The following is a 22,700-nucleotide window of genomic DNA, read 5'->3' on the forward strand; positions in this document are numbered from 1 at the left end:
CTGCTACAACATCCATTTCCTAGAAGAAAGAAGTCAGATTGGGCACAGAGCTCAACCAGTCTTCACACTTACATCCATTATTTCATGGTGATTTAACATCCTTCTGAACAGAAGGTCTCAGACATAGGCTCCATATTCTTCTGTTCTCAGACAAGCCCTCAGCAAGGAAGCTGCCTCACATTCATTTTAGCATCTAGAGACATGTCAAGAGCTTCTTGAACATTCAAGAGGAAGTAGAGGAGCACCTGCTTTGTTGTCAAAGCATTTGAGAATGCATTCTAACAGGATGCAACTGGATCACTATTCATCCTTCCTAAGGAGTCCGTTTCTTCTGGTGAAGGGGGATGGCACAAACACCAACCATATGCGATTACTGAGCAACAGATAGCTTCATTACATCAGTATACAGCATGCTTGAAGTGAAGCTTGGCACAGACCAAGCACTCAAGTACATATTGACCCTTGTCTTGATACTGTGTCTTCTCAGTGTTCATTGCAGGAGGAGCTTTATCCCCTGTGACTTCATTTTGCCATCTCTTAGAGGCTTTCCTTGGACAGTGGGACTCAAAGCCAGCAGTTTTTCTATCTTTTACTTTTGCAGGAACCAAGGCCTCATGCATTCTAGACAGACACTCAACCATTGAGCTACATTCTTTGCCCTCTTACTAGTATAAAAGTGGCATTTCTTGGTCTTGGTCTTTGCACCATTGTTTCACACTCATTCTCTCATGGCATTTCTTAGCCCAAAGCAAGATGAAAGATAGAGCTACTATAATGTTATTTTACATTTCAAGCAACACTATTTACAACATTCTACTCATGAGCCACCTTATGCAGAGTCTTTAGTTCAAGTTTTATTTCACAGTACTGGTCAGGTATGTTCAATCATTTCCCTAGGAGACAATTTGAGCTGATGTCCATCAAAATCATAGACAGTGCTCTATGGTTTCTTATTGTGACTGATGCAAATGTCCACAAACTTAGTTACTTAAAGCAATGCAAATGTATCATATGCTGCAGATCAGAAGTCAAAACTAGGGCTGGAGAGATGGCTCAGCGGTTAAGAGCACTGCCTGCTCTCCCAGAGGTCCTGAGTTCAATTTCCAACAGCCACATGGTGACACACAACCATCTATACTGTGATCTGGTGTCCTCTTCTGGCCTGCAGATGCACATACAGGCAGGCAGAGCACTGTATACATAATAATGAATAAATAAATCTTTTTAAAAAAAGAAGTCAAAACTAGTTTTTATTGAGGAGTGGGGAGAATGAAACATTAGCAAAACTGCATTTTTTTTTTTAACTAAGCACATGCTATTCTCTTTTCTAGCTCTTGAAGCTACCTTATCCCATGTCTTAATTGAAGAGCCTGTCATGGTGGCTTCATAACCACCATGGGGAAAACCATTTTGTCTAACTGGTTCTTTGCCTTGGAGTTGGATAAGAAGGAATTCCATTTGGGAGTATACTGATCCTAATATAACGGTGATATTCAGCCAGCCTTTCTTAAATTCCATTTTAATCATTGCAGCCTTTTAGAACCATGAGGTTTGAAGAGTCTGATGATTTTATGGGTCACTCACTTTACCCTCTTATTCAATGAGTATTATCTACAGCACTAATTCTTAAACTTGAACATGACATGTAAAACCACCTAGGGACCTTGTTAAAGTTACAGATTTGAATTCTTTTGAGCTAAGAAGCAACCTGAGTTCTTGCATTTTAAGTACCTCTAAACATGCAGCTCATCCAGGGACCCTTTGATAGAAAGTATCTAGAGTGTTTCTGATAGATGTTGATGCCTCTGAAAAAATTATCTTATAGTCTTTTGATGTCTTGGTAATTTCATCTGCCATTGGATTTTGGAGTAAAGGCAAACTAAAAATTATTCAGAAGTCTGATTTTTAAAGCTGTTTAAAAAAAGATCTTAATTTATTTTTATTTATGTCTGTGTGTGTGTGTGAGAGAGAGGGGGGAGGGAGGGAGGGCGAGAGAGAGACAGAGAGACAGAGACAGAGACAGAGAGATAGAGACAGAGACAGAGACAGAGACAGAGAGACAGAGAGACAGAGAGACAGACAGAGAGACAGAGAGACACAGAGAGAGGATGTAGGTACCCACTGAGACCAGAAAAGTCTGTGAGTTGTACAGAGGTTGTAAGCTGCCTTATGTGAGTGCTGGGAGCAGAACTTGGATCATCTAGAAGATCAACATTATTCTTAAACACTAAGCCAAAAAGCAAAGTAAATGACATTTTAAATAAAGGAACTTTAAAAAGCTTGAATACACATCTGAGAATCCTTATATTACATATATAAAAATATAACTATAAAACACATACACAGATATTTATATATACATTTAATGTGTACATTTGTGTGTTCATGGACATGTATCTGTGTGCACATCTCTCTATATAAATTGATGGTAAGTAAAGCCTGTGTTTATGTTTAGTAATAGAACTGTGGAAGCCTCAGGTCTCACCTGTTCAGCTTCAATACTTTTCTTTATGTCAGTTTGCACAAGAATGTGAAAATTGGTGGTGCAGACTTAGACCTCTGCAGATGCAAGACGGAATCCAGATGTGATTTTACTAACCATTTTGCATCATGGGAGCTAATGGCCAGTCTCTAATACGATTTGGCTGAATTCAGTTGTAGTGGCCTTTGTCACCAGCTTTCATATTAAAGCCAGAGTTTCTGGTTTTAATATGTAAATTCAGCTCCTACACATACTTATCGCCTTCATTCTTATTTAATGTTTGAAAGTTATTACTTTGGAGCAAGTCAACCAAGCCACAGTGATTATAGCATATCAAACTCCATTGTCAGTGATTATTTTAATGACTCTGTACCAACAGAGATACGTAGACATTCAGACAAAAAAACAGCCTAATTATAATGACAGCACCAAAGCCAAGCTGTGACAGTTACAAAACCAATTTCAAAGTTTTTTGACAGCCATGGCTGAAAGCTTTGTTCGGACCTTTCTCTAATAACAGTTTACTTAAGACCTAAATCCACAGTGAAGGAAAACAGAAAGAAAAAGTTGTGGCTTTTCTGTCATGCTAATAAAATGGAAATCAGTTGACATGTTTTTTAATAGAACACTATATTGAAAAGAGTATAGAAAGGAAGTGATGGGTGTGGAATTTAACTCTTACAATGCAAAGAGGAAATAACAATGCAAATTCTAACAAGAATAGAAACTTGACAACTGATTTACTTATCTATGTTATGAAGGTCGCTAGTTCCTGCAAGCAAATTGACAGCCGTAGATACAAACAGGTTGATTGACAGTTCTGAAATTTGATTTTTGTACTACCAATGAAATAAAGTGGAAGAGAAATATAAGAGTGTGTCAATCCCCAGGATGACATTAGCCTCGTGGGAAATCTGCTTTTCCCTTGGCTCAGACATCTCCAGAGTTATTAGGTTTTTTATCACTTTGGTTTATCTCCCTTGGTTCTCCCTTGGTTCAATATAATTAATTCTTTGACCTTGTGTGATTAATTTATCATTTCTGACAGACACATATCTGGATCACAAAAAAATGGCATTTGTTGGAACTGGAGGTCTTTGTAACAGCACCTGCAGTGTAATAACACAGCTTCATGGATGTTGACTAATTTAAAAATGATAATATCCCTTTGGAGAAGGTGCATTATGTCCAGGTTACTGAGGAGAAAACTGAGGTGCAGACAGGCTTAAGTGTCTTGTTCAGGGGTCCAGCTCCAGAAAGTGATGAAGTCTCAACAGAAGGCAAGTTAGCTCTGCCCCTTTCCCAGTCTCAGCCTGAGCTTGATGTAGGGTCTTACAAAGGAGCTGCTAGTCGGATCCCTGGGCAATATGTAGTGTCCATAAGCATGGGAAAGAAAAGATCCATGAGAAGAGAATATGTGAGTGCCTTTCTATGCCCTCACTCAGAAAGGCAAACCTTTCCTTTCCTTTTTAACCTCCTCTATTTTGCTTTTGGGTGTTGGCAAAAGCCTAAGTAAGCTTTATGTTTTTTCTGGTACTCTGGGACTTCTCTGAAGCCTTATGCCCCACTTGGCCCCATTTGGTGCTATGCACTTGCTTGTCTGACATGCAACTGATCTCCATGTCTCAATCAAATGGCACGGCTCTGTCTCCACACTTTATTCCAACGCACATTCTCTCTCTTCCTCTGTCTTTCTCTCACTCACTCTCTCCTGTTTATGATTCTATAATAAATTTCTCTCCAAAACTCAAAAAACAGTAAAGGAAGACACCAGTGGTGGCGTTGGGCCTAAACAGTTAACTCTGCCATGTACAGAGCCTTTGTTTTTTATTTTCTCCACATTGGTGATCTCTTCCTCGCCGTGGAATTAGAGAATAGACCTCAAACCACCTTAGTGGCAGAGCTTGTTTCTGATGCATTCTTGCTATGTGGTCTTGAACAAATAGCCTAAGCTCTCTGAGCTCCGTATAATGCAAGTCACATATCTTACTGTTTAGAGTTGTGATATTATCAGACACATGAATAAGCTATGCATAAAATGACTCGGCACGTAATAAACATTCAAAACATGGCTGCTATCAAAATACTTGTTTCAATGTTTAGTTTACTCCACTCCACTATGGGAAATGGACAAGATTTGATTCCTAATCCTGAGTCCAGCCTCGATACTTGTGTGACAGTGGGGAAATTTATTTAACTTCTTAAAATCTGTTTTCTTATTCATCAAATTAGAATAATGTCCTAGGACTAGCATGGATTTTAATTGAGTTAATTTATGTAAAATTCTAGAACAGCCTCAGACACGTAATAAGCTCAATACACAGTTCTTATTTGTTATGGGATTATTTTCAGCAAGTATTTATGGAAGCAAGGAGGGAAAATGAATCTCTGTCTCTCCCTCTTTCCAGCATTATAACCATCTGCAGATGTTTTCACCCCATTCCCACCCCATCCCTTGTTTGATAGCAAATTTTCATGCCTATTTTTCAGAATAACCAGTTTGAAAATTATTTTTCCATATAGTCAGAACTTGGGGGTCAAAACAACCTAATGTCCAAGGTACGTGTGTATGTACAGGTTAAATTAAATGTATTTCTCATTTTTTTGTTTGTTTGTTTTTCAAGACAGGGTTTCTCTGTGTGGCCTTGGCTGTGCTAGACTCGCTTTGTAGACCAGGCTGGTCTCAAACTCACAACGATCTACCTGCCTCTCCCTCTGCCTCTGCCTCTGCCTCTGCCTCTGCCTCCTGAGTTCTGGCATTAAAGGTGTGTGCCACCACCGTCCAGCTGTATTTCCCATTTTCAGCTGAAGGTTTCTGAAACCGTGTTTCCATACATCTTTAACTCACTGAGAGAAATGGATTCCTTTGGTCCCACCAGTCATCAGGAAAAACATTGATCAGTGGTCTTGAAAAGAACTGTTTCCCCCGCCATGCATCAGCCCTGTCACCCCCTCACACATCAGGGTGCACATTGCAAGCACATGGAGAGTTTAACGTGTCAATTTTGACTCCTCAGAAAATGATGCGGTCGTCAGTTTTCCACATGTTTATCCTGAGCATGGTGACTGTGGATGTGATAGTGGCTGCCAGCAACTACTACAAGGGAGAGAACTTTAGAAGACAGTATGATGAGTTCTACCTTGCAGAGGTGAGTCACTCACTGGAGGGCTGTGCCGGAGTGCTCAGGGTTGGGGGCCTCATAAAGGGCCTTTCATAAGCATGAAATTTCACTCTAGTGCTTTCATTAACTTGACCGCCTCCTAAGTTGACTTACCATCTGCCCCTCAAGTGGTTCCCCTGGTTACTGTGTTGTTTGATGCATTTCCTGTCACCATGAGCCTCAGCAGCCGTCCCCACAGTGGTCACATTACCAGTCACCTTTTTTCCCCTGGGTCTTACTACTCCAGATCTGTCTGTTTTCCTACCCACCTCTCATTTTCTCCCCCTTTGCATGCTGTGGAAGCTTGCTTCCTGCTGCTGTCCACGAGCACAGGTTCAGAAGCTGAGGTAGACCAGTCAGCTTGTCGCCTGGACTGCAGATGCCAGACCACACAGAGGGTGAATGCTAAAGTGATGGTGCACTAATTGCCCTGATTTGGTCATTACATTCATGCCTGCACCACAACATCAAATTAACCTGAAGTGCACCAAGTGCTTTCTCAAGGAGCCGTTTCACCAAACCTAATTCTTAGGTATTTTTAATCATTTTCAAAGACCACTGTTCTTAATCATTCTGAAAACAAATGTCATAATTCAATGGTTATATATTTATGGGGAAATGAAATGATGTATAGCAACTCATTCATTGCATAAGTGAGATACACACATACAGTAATACTATACTCTTAAAATCCCATATGTGAATAAAACAAGCTTAAAACCAGAAAAACTATTTATTCAATTATGTTTCTTACAACGTATTTTTTCTACAGAAAACAGTTAGCTCTGTAATTTAGTTCAGTTAGGCACTCAGAACTCTCCTAGCACACTAAAAATGTACTGGGTTAATAAAAATTCAGTCCACGCACATAAAAAAAAACTTTTCTGAAAAAGAATAAATTATATGCAAATATTGAATATAAACATCAACGTGGATGTCAAGAAATTTCCGTGGAGTCATTTAAATTCCACCCTCCTCATGGAGCTCAGTTTCCTATAAAAAATAATCCCTTTACTCTCCTCACATTTCCCCTTGCTAGGAACAGCTGAGCTCTGGCCCTGCTCTAACAGCTTCAGGCTATGTGGTGCTTACAGGCAGCAAGAACAGAGGGTGAACCATAACAGTGGAGACACAGTAAAAATGAACAAATGAATGTAACTTTTAAAATGTAAACAAAACACGCACTGTTTAAAGCATAAAAAAAGTAGATATTTTGTGATAAGTTTTAACAGAGATAGGATGCAGATGGGAGGAGTCCACAGTGGTTTATGCTTCTCCCTGGTTGTGAGAAGTGAATGCACGTGGACATCTAGGCAAATGACACCATGAAATAAAAAGCTTAAGAAAAATGGAAACATTAAACCAAATGAATAGCAATGATGATGATGATGATGATGATGACTAAAAACACTTCAAATGCAGTGCTGAAGATCTAGCCACGTTTTCACAGTATGAACATAACAGTGACATCAACATGAAGGATAACATGGTCCTGGGTTTTACATAAGAGAGAAACAAAGAAGGGCTCAACCCTCAACTGTAGGGGGTTATTTGGAGTGGAAGAGCTGAGAGGCAAGGGGGTGGAGACACAGAGGTGACTGACAAAGGAAGTGAAATGAAACCCAGATGGCCTGGGCTGGCTATGGAAATAGATGAAAATAGAGAAGAATTAAAGGAAAATGAAGCACTCAAGATATTTATATGTTCAAAACACAGGTTTGATTGAATTCTGAGAATAAGAAAGTTATCAATAGTGATCAGAGAAAAAAAAAAGAATTCAAGATTTCCAGTTGCACCATGATTTTGGTAATGAAACACAAAACCTAGGGTGTTGTTCAGTTTAAATCTAAGAATGGAGTTGTGAGCAGAGATCAAGGAGCCACCATAACCTGAGAGTCACTGAGTCTCGAGTGGGTATTGACAAAGACGGCCAATTCTTACACAGGGCAGTGCAGCTTGGGCAAAGTCAAGGTGCATGAGTGGTTGATGGAGAGATGAGTGGAGGGTGGAGAGATGGAATCAGAGGTTGGTTTATCCTGGCGGAATCCTACCAAAGAGTTCCCAGGAGAAGTGGGTTGGATGTCTTTTTCCTATCCACTTACTATTCTCCATGGCACCCAGCAACATGCACTCCCTCCTCCATAAAGGGCTGTGTGTGGTGGAGTATTGCATAACATACATGGGCAAGAAACACTGGCGGCAGACAGGTGAAGGAATTAAATCTGCACATGCAGCTTGATAAAGTAGAAGGCATTGATTAAAGCAGAGATAGACAATGCTTAGTGGGCCCTGTGCCATGAAGGTGAAAAGAAAGGTTAAAAATTGCACAAGGGCCTCAGTTTGTGCAGGCCTCCCTGCATGAACAGAACCTAGACCCCCTGTTCAGATGTAGCCTATGGACGACTCATTCTCCACATGGATTCCCTGCTAAAGAGGAGGAGGGCTACCTCTGACATGGACTCTGGTACCCAAGGTTGGATAACGTCCCTTGCTGGGGCAGCCTTGTGGGGCCACAGAGGAAGAGGATGCCAGATATCCTAATGAGACTTGATAGGCTGGGGTCAGATGGTAGGGGAGGAGGGCGCCCCTGTCAGAGGAGAAGGGGAGGCGAATGGGGGGAAGAGGGAGAGGGGGTGGGAGTGGGAAGATACTAGAGAGAGGGTAACAATCAGGATGTTATATGAATAAACTCTAAAAAATTAAAAACAAAACAACAAATTGCACAAGAGAATTGCATCAGAGGTTAAGGAGTGATAATGAACATTCTAGAGAACAAACAGGGAGATGAGCATAGCGATGGGACCTGGTCATTCTCTTAAGGAGGAGGAGTCTCTCTTTCAGGATGATGATATTAGATATTGCATCCGCATCACTTCTGCACCTGCTCACAGCAGGCACTAGTTACACCATGTCCTATGGGGTAAATGAAGTGGCATATACCCTGCAAACACTGGGACTTGAACTGACTTCAGAAAAAAAATTCCCTAATTTCTTCGCATAGAAAGTCTACCTCTTCTCTAGTCTGCGCTTATGAATGTTAGATGTTAGTTTCATTAAACTATAAGAATCTGCCACAAAATTTCAAGAATTTTTATTGTGGAGTTTATTGCTGCCTAAATGCTGGTAGAGTCTGGGAACAGGTGATTAATCCTTGTCAATTTTGTTGGTTTTATTTGTAATATTAAAAATAACAACCACAGAGCTAAGATGATATCACAAACCCCATAAAGCTTGAAATATATTATATGCCTCCTACTTGTCGCCATTTCCAAACCACTAACGCAGACCTGGTTCAAAAAAAATAATGCTGGCATTGAGGTAAATCCTCTCTATATAAGTGTTCGTTGCCAGCCAAGTGACACTTAACATGTGAAAACTTTGAGAGCATAAGTAGGGCATAAAGTGATATTACAGCATCAACACTAACAACAAAAACAATGAAGATAGTAAGAGGACAGTTTGAGAGGGTACAGACATGTCTGTGGCATGTATTTACACCCAAACTCAGCAAGTTAATACGTCATAAAAATACACCTTTCTACCTGTTTCTCAGTAAAGAGGTAGATAAGTAGCTAAATAGACGCAGTAACCATCTCTCTGAAATCTTGGAAAGAAAAGGAATAAATAAACTGGGCATAGGATTTCCTTCACACAAACAGACAACATCAGCTTAATGTTGAATTACTTAAGCAGTCAAAATCAGCTCCAGTGGATGGAGTGACTGCTGGTGTTTGAGTTCCTCAGAATGTTTGGACTTAGCTCAAAGTATTCTGTCACGCCTTTTTGAATAAATATTGTTGTATATGAGTCATTATGATTTATTTTGGATATGACTAAATCATTTTAGCTAAATGTACTTTTAAACAAATACTTTCTTTCAGTTTAAGCCAAGAATTACCAAACTTTATTGAAGGGCCAAATAAGCACGTTCGGCTGTGTAGGCTATGCCACTCTCTATCAGCTCCTAGCTAGGCCACCTTTGCGCAAAAGTGAACGTGACCTTAAGACAGCTGAATCTTAATAAAAGCTTATTTACAAAAGGAAGCAGTAGACTAGATGTTGTGTGAGCTATAGGAACAGGGCTTTCCAACTAGAATTCTTATACAATAAATTTTAATACATTAATATTAATGACAACAACAACTACCACATTTTTAGAAAGTCCATTGTGTGCTAAGTACCTTAAGGAAATCCATTGTATCATTTAACCCCGCCCCCAAACAGCTGTAATGACAGCAGCTGGAGACTGGGGAGCATAAGGCACTGTATTTAAGGAAACAGCATTGTGTAAGAGCTCTGGAAGCTCAACTTCCACACGGTATCACAAAAGACCACGGGGGTTGAAAGAAGCAATTTCTTTGTTAGGTTTCTACATATTATACAATAAATTGTTTAGAAAAATCCAAAATAAACCACTCTATCCACTAGGAGTCAACTCATGGTCTAAATAAGAGTCCTTCAAGAATAAATTAAGCTGCTAAGCATCTGGGGTGGTGCTGGGGCCTTGTTCGGTTACTTTGGATTAATTAATCTAAATTTAGAATTAGCTAAGAAACAGGAAAAAAATGTTTTTATTTCCTAGACTATGCATTAACAAAAAAGTAAAGACCAATTTTTTGGTAAGAATTTTCCTTTTCATGTAAGATAATATTTACTTATTATTGTATACATATGCATTTTATAATAAACATAATTATATGTAGATATTATGTTTTAATCACAAATATTAATATTTGAGATTTTTCCTGCTGTGTGGGATTTTTGATATTTGCGCATCCATTAGGCTGTCCACTTATCAAAATTGTATATTCAAAACCCATAGGAAGTGAGCAATTTTAACAGAATTTCTCACATGAGAAACTGCAATTTTCAAGGCAAGAGAAGGGTCATAACTTACTGGTTGGTTTTTTTCCAGAACTTTAGATAGAATTAGATCTGTACAAAGCCTAAGTGTGGCCTGTTAGAAGTGTCCTTGAAGCAGATATTCAGCTTTTCTGATGTATGCCATCTGCAAAGCTTAGGATATGTCTCCCAACTCCCAGTCAGTACACTCATATGAAGACTGTATTGTCTTTATTAACTATTATTTTCTGACTGATATTGTATTTTAAAATTGAAAAGTACTTGATTTGTTTTGTGAGGAATGTAAATAAAAAACTAGCAAATGTGTTGTTAGGTTTATTTTGTGTTCAGCATTGGAGCAATGTATATACATGTCCTCATTTCTAAGATTTAGTAATTGTGTCTTATTATAATTAAGCAATTTAATTGCAATCACTAAAACAAATACTTGAAGGTTCTGTTGTTGGTAAAATACTCGATATCTGTTAGTGATGTAGTTAAATTCATTTTTGAGTGAAAAAAATAGAAACTCAGAAACTGATGGAAGAGAGGTGAGAAAGTAGGAAGAGGTGAGAGAGAAGCTGCACTGTGGATCCCTCTGGATCTACCTGAATGCGGAGCTCAGCCCTCTTTACTCCTGGCATTAAGACTTTAAGCATCGGATTCTTTTGTATGAAGTCAGGAGCGAGAAAGCGTCCTGGGTTAGTTGCTCACAATAAATTCACCGAAAGAACCCACCAAGAAGTGTCTCCAGCTCCAAACCTGCCTCTATCGCCTTTCCTCTCCACTTCAGGCTGTCCTACTCCATCCCCAGATTGACAGTCCTCACTTGGTCTTCGATCTAAACAACCCCCTTAGATTCAAAGGTTTCAGAAAGTAAAGTGGACCTCACCCAAGGGTAGCTCTCAGGGTTCCTTCCAAACACACTCAAGTGCCGTGTAACAAGGTCTCCCGCCATGTACAGAGGGAGGGCAGAGACGGTTAAGAACCTTTAACAGAAACCTGTCCTGCTCGGAGATAGAAAATCCACAGGGAACGAACTTAAAAAGTTGTGGCAGATGATCCTGTGGAGTTATTACAAGTTTTGTTAGTACTAGTTTTCTGATAACCTTGAGAGTATTTGGTGTAATCCTTAATGAGGTTTCTCACTGCTAAAATGTGTAGAAATTAAGTGACCTATCAAATAACTTCTATTGAATCAGAATAAGATCGAATAGCTCCCCAGTCTGGTGTCTCAAGACCTCGCATCTGTGTGAGGTCCAATCCCTAATTCCAACAGCTCTAAGATCATTCTCTGCTGCAGTCAGGAACTAAAATACTCATTAAGCTGACTTGGCAGAAGTGATGAGTCATAATCTGGCCTTTTGTTTTGTTTTATTTGTCTTTTTTTTTTTTTTTTTTTTAGTTCCTGTAGTTTGAGAGAATGAATATTATCTTTAGAAGGGATTCCTGCTCAAGCAAAGTGGTGTGAGGGCTAAACCTGTCATACTCTGATAATATTGGTAAAGGTTGCACTTCTCCATGGTAGCTACCTTGGATGTCAAATAGAAGCCAATTGCCTTCGTTAGTTATGTCAGGCTATTCTTCTCTATCACTTATGTTACATAAAATGCCCACCCTTTGAAAAACCTGCAACTTTTAACTTTATTCTAAGTACTAGTCATTTTATAGTGACTGATATAGTGACCAGTCACTTTATTATGATGAGTGATTCTATGGAATTATTTTGATTCTTGTTAGTACTAGTTTCCCGATAACCTTGAAAGTATATTGAGTACAATTCTAAAAAATTCCACAATAAATCTACCCATCACAGACACAATATTGCAAAATCACCAGCCTGGCTCTTCAAGAGTTAATATTTTTTTCCTGTTTGCTTCAGTGTCCCTTGATCTTATTCTTCTGCCTGTTCTACTCATCACATCAATGCATGTCTTCTAAGACTATTGAGTAGCTATAAACAGCTTTGTTTTCTCTTTCATTCATTATGACCTTTTGAAAATACTCCTGTTGATCTCAGTACTGTTTGTGTATTTGTTCCATGGATAATGGCGCTGTAGTTTTCAGTGGCTTGCGTTTGATATTTTGCCATAAGACACAATCCTTCTATAAACATTCTCGTCTCTGGTTTCATGCCACATTTGGGGAAAGGCTTTGAGGATTTTGTTTGTTTGTTTGTTTTCTTTTTCTCAGGGCATGAATCTTGGCCAAACACTGCTAGAGCACAGGGTACAACCATATTCAACTCTGCTACCCATGCTTGAAAACTAATATTCTGCCAGATTAGTATTCCTATCAGATTGTATAAACAGCTTCATTTCATGCTAAGTTTACAGTCATTCAGATTTTCAATTTTATCATTTTAGGTAAGAAATTGTAGGTCTGATTACTATAGAGAATTAACTTTCTTCGTCTTCTGTCTTTTTCTTCTGCTCTCACTGGCTGTTCTTCGGCTATCTGAGGATAGGCGATCTTCTCTGTGAGGCGTCTCCATGCCCCTTGTCTCTTAGCTTTTACTAGTTGTCTTGGTTTCCATGAAAGGTATCAGTTATAACAATGGAAGACTTAGTAGTCTTTAATTTTTACATAAAGCCAAGCATCTTGGATATTTAAAATAGCTTAAATGTCAGTAAATGTGTTTTTCTAATATTATTCTCTAAGAAATAAAAGAAAATCTGTATAGCGAGCTCACTAGATAAAGAGCATCGGATAAATGCTACTTGTGAGTAAAAGCTCTGAGCAAACCACCAAGCAACGTGACCTTTATTGTCTGTGAAAACCTACAAACAACAAGGATGAATGGGGAGCACTCATATCAAGGGAGAAGTGAGCTGTCTGTGTTACTGTTATCGTGTCTGTCCAGTATTTCCTGGAACCCAAACTGGGACGAAAATGCAAAGTAAGAATTAGTAAAGGAGAGACAAAGAGAAGGAAGAAAGAAGAGGAATCAGAAAGAAACAAAATGGTTTCAAGTCATGTATATGTCTACATAAAAATTCCAAACAAACCTGCAGACATGTTTTAGGAAATATGAATTTAGAGTATTGTTGTTCGATGTGGGATTAGCATATAAACTCATAGATTCCTACATCACAATTAATGAAAATTTAATTGAAAATAATTTATTCAAAAACATGCTGGATAATGTCTAGGTATACACTTCACAAAATATATGCAAGATCTTTGGGAAAATTAGAAAGCATTGTTGAAACATGCAACAAAACAATGAAAAATTGAAAATCTCAATAGGTGTGTCTTTAATAACAATTAAATCTCTGTATAAAGATAAATTTATTTTGGCCCTTAGCTCAAATAATTTCAGTTTACGATGAGGGGCCAGCATGACTGTGGGAGTAGTCCATGACATTTCTCCACATAACTATGAGTTCTCTCCCAAAGGTCCTGAGTTCAATTCCCAGCAACCACATGGTAGCTCACAACCATCTATAATGAGATCTGGCGCCCTCTTCTGGTATATATGCAAGCAAAACACTGTGTATATATGATAAATAAATCTTAGGGCTTAAGTCCGATTCAGGGGCAGTCTAACTCTCAAAGGCCCACCCCAGTAACCTATTTACTCCATCAGGCTCCCACTAAAAGCTACATGACTTAAAACTACTGCTATAAGATGGAAACTTGAAATACCTAACATGAGCCTATGGGGGCAGAGGCATTCTAGATTCAAACCATAACAAAAGCTCACCTGAGTTTGGGCCTCATCGATCTTGTTTTTGGAGACAGAGTTTCTCTGTGTATCATTGGCTATACTGTACTTGCTTTTTAGACCAGATTGGCCTCGAACTCACAGATCTCCACCTGCCTCTGCTTCCCTGAGTTCTAGGACTGAAGGCATGTGCCACCACGTCCTGGCAAGTGCTATGGGCTTCATAGATCTTACACATTTTGTGACTGACTCATTGGCCAGTGTTAACAGCTGGAGTTTCTGATACAGCCAACCACATGAATCTCTCATCACAGACAACCAGTAACCCCAAGTCTCTGATATACTGTCAGTGCACTATATAGTTTCCATTGTTATAGAATTAACAGTAAGACCTATTGCCTGGGGACTATGACACAGAATGCTACTGTAGGCCTCAGGAAGTAAGAACAGATAGCTCATCTACAAGGAAGAAAAGGCCAGGCTCTCTTATGGACTGCTGACAAGAGTAGTCATATCTACAGTATCAATGACCAGTGGCCTCCGAGTTCCAAAAAGACAGTGTATCCCTGCTTCATCTCCACAGGTGCCAGGCAAATGCATTGATTGATAATTTGTTCACCCATAAAGATTCATGCATTACCTTTGAATTAAAAGAGCAGCACAATTTTCATTTTTTCCTTTAATGTTAAGTATAACCATTTTTAATCAGTTAATTTTCCTCCTTTTCAAAACTTGTCATTCATCTGGCTATTCAACTGCATGAGTTTAATTGTACAATATTTGGGCAAAATATACACTATCCTGAAAACAAATACAATACTCCCTCTTTTACAATAACATTTAATTATTTTTTTCTCTTCTTTAATTAATTAATGATCCACTTTACATCCCAATCGTAACCAACTCCCTCTTGTCCTGGTTCCACCTGCCCTCCCTCTTCCCCCGTCCGCCCTCCCTTATTCTTCAGAAAAGGGGAGGCCCCTACCCACCCACCCCACCTCGTCAAGTCTCATCAGGACTGAGCATGTCCTCCTTCAGGCCTCCCCTGTGGCCTGGTGAGGCAGCCCCACCTGGGGGAAGCGATCAAAAAGCAGACAACAGAGTCCATGTCAGAGTCAGCCCCTGCTCCTCTTACTGGAGGTCCCACATGAAGCCTGAGCTGCCATCTGCCATAGCTGTGTAGGCCTAGGTCCAGTCCATACATGCGCCTTGGTTGGTTGCTTAGGACCAGTTTACTCATGGTCCTTGCTTGGTGCTTCAGTCTCAGCAGGCCCCTCGGGGCCCTGGTTAGTTGGCTCTACTGGTCTTCTTGTGGAGCTCCTGTCACTTCCAGGTCCTTCAGTCTATCCCCCCACTTTTCCATAAGACTCTCTAAGTTTTGCCCAATGTTTGGCTGAGTCTCCACATCTATTTGGATCTGCTGCTACATATAGCTTCTCAGAGAACAGCTATGGTAGGCCTGTGTCTGTGAGCATAGCAGAGTATTGTTAATAGTGTCGGGGGGTGACTCTCTCCCATGGGGTGGGTCTCAGATTGGGCCTGGCATTGGTTGGACCTTCCCTCAATCTCTGCTCTATCTTTATCCCTGCACATCTTATAGGCAGGATAAATGTTGTAGGTCAAAGTTTTTTGTGGGTGGGTATATTCCAAGAACAAATACAATAGTCCCTCTTTGACAATAACAATTACCATTTCATTTTTACAATGTTTTTGAGATTTATTTATTTTTGCTTTATGTAGTGTGTTTTGCCTGCATGTATGTTTTTGTACCACAGGCATATTTTATTTAATTTTTAAATCTGGAACCATTATTGGTAATTTTCTTGGAGACAAGAAGGCTTATTGTTCTATATATTGGGTGGCATATGGTGTTATTATACAATGAAAAATAAATTTAAATAATGATATATAAAAAATGTGCATTACTAAGACTATTAGGTAAATTCTGTGATAATGACAGCAAACAAGAGACATCTTTTTTCATGGGAGCTGTATTTCATCTTACACATCCTGGTTACAGTCTGTCATACAGAGAAGCTACAGCAGGAACCCAAGCAAGAAAAGAGGCAGAAACCAAAGCAGTGAACACGGAAAATTTGTGCTTGTTCTCTATAGCTTCCTTAGTCTTTCTCTTCCCTTCCTTTTTGCTTTCTTTCTATCCTCTTCCTCCTCCTCCTCCTCCTTCATTTAAAATAAACCCTAATTAACTAAACCCAAAGTCAACACACTCGGTAAAAAGTTGGAATAGCCATTCTGAAGCTGTGGACTTTCACTTTAGGTTTTTACATATTTACTATCAAATATATTATATGTATTTATCTGCCAACAAAACAAAAATAATAACAGAATTAGAAAAAATATCACACACACATACACACATTAAAAACATGTCTTTTTAAGAAAGACGGTGAAAACCTAACTTACATATGCTTCTTAGGGATAAGATCTTTGGGGAAGATGGGTAAGATTAACCTCATCTAGGCCACAGGATGGAGTGTTCATGATTGAGCAAAACCAGCTTTATAAGAGAGAGGAGGGGAATTGAAGAATATTCACACATGATGCTCATTTCTGCCAATTTCTGTAATATTGAACCACCTTGGGACACTGACAGCAAACAAGGCCATCACTAGGTTCAGGCCCTAAGCTTTGAAACAGAACTGTGGGCCCAAAATAAGCATATTTTTTGTGTTTACCCCTCTTTGTGGCATTGTATTATTTACAACTTGAGAGCCCAGCAGAACATGTATTCTCCAAAAGGGAATGAAATAACATCTAGAGGGCTGAGAATTTTACCCTTGGTTTTGGGTAGTGAAAAAGAAAGTTTTTATGTAAGACAAAGATACTCAGAACATATAAATACATACATAGCTGTGGTTTTCAAATTCCAAAGGAAGTAGTGATTAGAAAGAAAATTGCAAAAGATTCCCTGGAAAAGGCGGTCAAAGAAAAAGGAGGCTGGAGGCCCTTCAGTGGGTAAACTGCTCCATATAAACATGAGGGCCTTACGTTTCCCGTCCGCATGGCCCGAGCAGAGCTGGGCTGCTGGAGAGAGGCATACACAGAAGAATCTCCAGAAGCTCGTGGGCTAGCGAGTGTGGCACGTACAGAGGAAAATACAAAGTCCTGTGTCTCAAACAAGGTGGAAAACCAAGACTGACACAAGTTGTCCTGAGTGACCTCAACATGCTGTCTTCTGTAGAAACTGTGGGCAGTGCTGTTTCAAAGTAAAAGTAAAAAGAAAGTAAGAGAAATGTGAGGACAGATGAGATGGCTCCATGGTTAAAACACTGGATGATTTCCAATGACCTGAGCTCAATTACCAGCACCTGCATGGTGCCTCACACGCTTCTGTGACTCCAGTTCCAGCAAAACCAGTGCCTTTTCCTGCATTCATGGGCACAAGGCATGGATTTAATGCAAAAACATACATGCAGGCAAAACACCCTTAAATATATCTAAGTAAATAAACATTTTGTAAAAGAAGAAATATTTTCTATATGCCATTTTAAGTATTACCAAGAAAGGCAACAAAAATATTATTGAAAACTTATTACAAAGTTTATCTTAGTTTTTAAGAAGGTAAAATTGTATTCAAAAGTACTCGCAGGAGGTGAGTTCAGCATGGATACTGTTAGTTCACAGTACCACCCACTGAATAAATTACAGTGAAAAGACTCGAATGGGACTGTGGTTCTGGCCCAGGAAAAATGAACCACGTTCCATGATGTTGATGGAAAGACTCCCAAGGTAGTGGACATGAGATGGAGAGAAAGAGGAGGCTGCTCAAGAGATCCGATAGCAGATCTGATAGCAGAACCCTCCGATGATAACCCATCATCCATCAGGGACCTCCACACTGGAGGGCTGAAAGCTAACAGCGACAGCTGGATGTCTAACACATACACACATGCGCACACTCACACATGCACATATGCAAGCTACTTGCTCACTGGGATTTTAAAAAAACTTGAAGATGTAGCGCCAGATAGATTTCCAAAGAGGACATCCTATTGGAACTCTAGGTGAGAGAAGCATGGGAGAATGGGGAAATAGAAAGATCCAGAGCATCCTAGAAACCTACAAGAAGAACATTATGATGGGCAGATCTGGGCTCAGGGGTCCTGCTCAAACTATGGCACCAGCCAAGGACAATACGTGCAGTAAACTTTGAACCCCTACCCAGATCTAGCCAATGGACAGGACATTCTCCACAGTTGAGTGGAGAGATGGGTCTGACTTTCACACAAACTCTGGTGCCCCATATTTAACCACGTCCCCTTGATGGGGAGGCCTGGTGGCACTCAGAAGGACAGCAGGTTACCAAAAAGAGACTTGATACCCTATGAGCATCTACAGGGGGAGGAGGTCCCCTCAGTCACAGTCATAGGGGAGGGGAATAAGGGGAAAATGGGACAGAGGGAGGAATGGGAGGATACAAGGGATGGGATAACAATTGAGATGTAATATGAATAAATTAATAAAAAATATTTTTTAAAAACCCTGAAGATAGAACAGTGCCTTGGGGTGTTTTTGTGCAAGTCTTTGGAGGTAGTTTGGCTCTACAGTCGGCATATCTACCTTCTTCAGCTCATGTGGCCAATAGCAACAATCTAGAAAGTTCCACCATGTCCCAAGTACCATGAAAGTCAGTTCACAGAAATATTTTGGAATTGCTCATGGGAAGTGGGCTTGCAAGCCTGCCTCCCCAATACTTCTAACAACTCTGTTCAGAAATTAAACCCTCTGCCAAAACCCACACTAAAATAGCCAACTATTTAATAATTAACTATTTAAGGTAATCCTCTACTGTAAATTCTAAGAGTTTTTCTGGTGACAGGCTAACCTCTAATCTCAAGTAAATTAGGACTGTTTATGCATATCTTTGCCATTAAATATTAACTCTTAGGAATTAGTGCTGTTTCTCAAAAATCTACAATGTTAGCTCACAACAACTGGCAAATTTACTTAAAGAGGAAGTATTCAATCTCAGGAGAATCCAGAACTGGGAAAGAAGAAAAATTGACAAGAATATTGGCCTTTGCTAAATCATTTCCAGTATTGTTTAGTGTCTTTGAGAAAAGTAGTTTTCCCAAAGAGTGAGTACTAAAACAAATTACTTTCCTTTGCTAAATCATTTCCAATATTGTTCTGTGTCTTTGAGAAAAGTAGCTTTCCCAAAGAGTGAGTACTAAAGCAAATTACTTTGACTGCACATGGGTCATGACCCACTTGACAAAGAAATTTGCACTTCAGTGGCAGGAAGAAGTGCGCCCTCAAAGGAAGTGCATACCCCTCCATCTTCACCTTGACCCCTGAAAGGTGTACTGAACTTCATGTAAAATGCTCTATCCATACATTAAGCTGAAATTCAAACTTAGCATTGTTTCTGAGTTGAAAAATATATTTTTAAAAAATTGATTTAACAGGACACTAGAGCTTTGAGATAAATCTAAATCTTTGGAAGAAAAAATTCTATCTGGGGAAATGCATGCTGAAAATCTAGAAGTCAAAGATTTCATGGAAAAATAAAAACAGATGATCAGGTGAATGAGCTGATAAACATAATCAGAGCTGTACTGGAACATTCTTCCCTCGTATTATAAAATGGACGGTGCTCAGATAGCCTTTACAGTAGGGTCTGTCTAATGTCAGTGTTCTGATCACTCTGATTTAAGAAACCATAGACCATATAGAGACTATATAATTCAATAGTATAATTAACTAGACATGACAATGATACAATAAGTAAAATTACAGGCAAGGTTCATATGAATAATTAGAAGTATGATTCAATAAAATCCACAGGCGATTCTTTTATCTCGATTCTAGATTCTAGAGTGTATTCCACAAATAAATTTTAAAAATGCCTATTAGAATCATTCATGATATATGTCATTGCTTTGATGAATAGTAAAATAATGGAAATCTACAAGCATGGCAACTCTAAATTACCTCATTTGGACCACTGCTGCTAATAATGATGGCATTTTCACTGAATATGATCGACACCTGTTCGACTGGCATATGTCACATGCCTGTAATCCCAGCACTCAGAGGGGAAGAGTCAGGTGTGTTTCTGTGAGTTCAAGGCCAGCCTGGTCTACAAAGCTAGTCCAGGACAGCCAAGGCTACACAGAGAAACCTTGTCTGGTAAAAACAAACAAACTAACTAACAAAAAATAAACTCCTGTAATATACAGGAACCGTCTGCCTTAGTTTGGTTTTTTTTGCTGTATAGAGACCTCATGACCGTGGCAAATATTATAAAGGAAAACTTTTTAATTGGGGATGGCTAACAGTTTTGGAGGTTTAGCCCATTATCATCATGGCAGAACGTATGGCAGTGTGCAGGCAGACGTGGTGCTGGAGGAGGCAAAAGTTCTGCATCTGGATCTTCAGGAAGCAAAGGGAGATTGTGTGCCACACTGGGTGTAGCTTGAGCAGAGGACAACTCAAATCTCACCCCCACAGTGACACATTTCCTCTAACACGGTCACACCTACTGCAACAAAGCCACACATCCTAATAGTGCCACTCCCTGTGGGCCAAGCACTCCCACATACGGGTCTGTGGGGGTCACACCTATTCACTGCCTTATTATAGCTAGATCTCTACAGCCAAGGCACTAGTATAATTAACTTCCAAGCGAATCTTAAAAGGAATTATTTCATTTATAGATGGTATATACACATTTCTAATGAGACCTAGGAGATTTGAAAATATCTGAGTTAGTTTAGTTATGTATGTTTATAAAGCCAATTACAAAAATCAGTAGCTTTTCTCTTTTCTGAAACTAACTAGGTAGAAAAGTAAAACTACACATATACACACATGCACATACACTCACACACACATATATACATATGTTATGTGCATACAGTGAATATACATAGATGCACACAAATATATGTGAAAGTTTTACTGAAGAATATAAAATGAGGTCCAAATAAATAGAATAACAATATTTTCCGTCTGTATTGACTGGATGCTGTCTTTCAAAACCCCATTCTGCATACTTCACTTATCATTTTAAGGCACAGCCTTAACTTGTAGGATCTTCCTGCCCCTGCCTCCCCAGTGCTGGTAATACCACACCAGTTCAAAAGGTAATCTTTTTAAACAACACCTGAAGATATGTGGATATGAAAGTGTACATTTTATAGTGCAAAGTTGTAAACTAAACTATTGACTACTGAATAAATATATTCAGTACATTTAGCAGACAAAGATTAATGACTTCAATATAAACAACTCTCAAAACTGATAAGAAATACAAAACAATGCCACAGAACATTGACAAAGTTATGAACAGCAAAATATAATTACTTTAGAAAGAAATTAACTCTAAGTGATCAATATACACATTTCTGCGTAAGAAACATTGTATCTGATTGTGCTGTTGCAAGTCAAAATTTTGAGACAAGAGTGACTTTTCTACATTGCTTGGAGGCAAATGGTTTTTATAACATTTTTTGGTTTCCTTGGTTTTCTTTGTTTTGTCTTGTTTTGGGTTTTCCAGACAGATTTTCTCTGTCTAGCCTTGGCTCTCCTGGACTCGCTTTGTAGACCAAGCTGGCCTCACTAAACTCACAGAGATCCACCTGCCTCTGCCTCCTGCTGGGCTTACAGGCGTGTGCCACTGCACCTGGCTTATTTTAAAGGTTTTGAAAGTGACCTTTTACCTTCCAAACTTTAAAACAAACAAGTCTGTGTTCTGTGCCCTCTCCTATAATGCCAAGTGTGGAAGTATATTTTCATATTTACACATATAAAATCCTCAGTAAGCCGCAGCAAGGAAAGGTAGCACACAACTCTAATCCCAGCACTCCCAAGCTTAAGGCAGGAGGGTGATGAGAGAGAGGCCAGTCTGTCCAACAGCCTTGAAAGATAAATGTTAGTCAATTACTGATGTTTAGACAAACAGCTGGGAGAACCTTATTTTTTAAGTAATAAAGTGTTTTATTGTGTTTGCCTAATGATTCCTACAAGTGCGGTTAGCCAGTAAATTAAAATGGATAATAGTGAATGGAAAAAGTGATAAACACCATGGAAAATTATACAAAGGGCCTTTTTCCTTTGGATATGAAAGAGAAGGAAATATTCACAGTGATATTTAAAGTGCTGCATATGTTTGGGAACACAGAGAAGGGAGCACAGGACACTGACAGGAGCCTCTGGCAGAGGTGGACTGTGGAGGTTATTCACACTTTCTTGTGTTCTTCGGTTTCTCTCAAAGTTAGTTACTGGAGTTAAGTGCAGCATGTGTGTGTGTCTATATGTGTGTAATTTACTGAGTCTATGTAGTGTCGCTTGTATGGTATATGCATGTTTACGCTGGATAAATCAATCAGAGGACTTGCTGCAGGCATTAATTGCCTGTAGTCCTTAATCAAGGGATCTTGTGAGATTCCCCCATCCTTATTGCAATGTCAACTGGTGGTGTCATCGTGCTGGTCTTATTTCGTCAACAATATTGTTGTAATCTCACTAGTGTAGTTTTCCTGTCGTAAGCAGAAGATCCTGCCTCCCAGCAGGTGTTCTGAGT

General features: G+C 39.3%; 1 protein-coding gene and 1 long non-coding RNA gene across 5 annotated transcripts in view; one reads left to right on the forward strand and one right to left on the reverse strand.

The window, feature by feature from the left end:
* LOC311589500 overlaps positions 1-11,434 on the reverse strand; it is a 55,699-nt gene extending 44,265 nt beyond the window's left edge. The window contains exon 1 of the long non-coding RNA XR_014776571.1: positions 11,378-11,434. This is a non-coding gene — a long non-coding RNA (uncharacterized lncRNA). The remainder of the gene's footprint in view (positions 1-11,377) is intronic.
* The window catches only part of NALCN (sodium leak channel, non-selective), a 298,865-nt gene that overhangs the window by 116,941 nt on the left and 159,224 nt on the right, over positions 1-22,700 (forward strand). For all 4 annotated transcript variants that reach the window (XM_084767995.1, XM_084767997.1, XM_084767996.1 and 1 more), the window contains one exon: positions 5,500-5,631. In XM_084767995.1, coding sequence (XP_084624121.1) covers positions 5,500-5,631 — 132 coding nt within the window. The remainder of the gene's footprint in view (positions 1-5,499; positions 5,632-22,700) is intronic.

Source organism: Acomys minous (assembly GCF_964271855.1).
Source record: "Acomys minous genome assembly, chromosome: 18".
In the NCBI taxonomy this organism is placed as follows: domain Eukaryota; kingdom Metazoa; phylum Chordata; class Mammalia; order Rodentia; family Muridae; genus Acomys; species Acomys minous.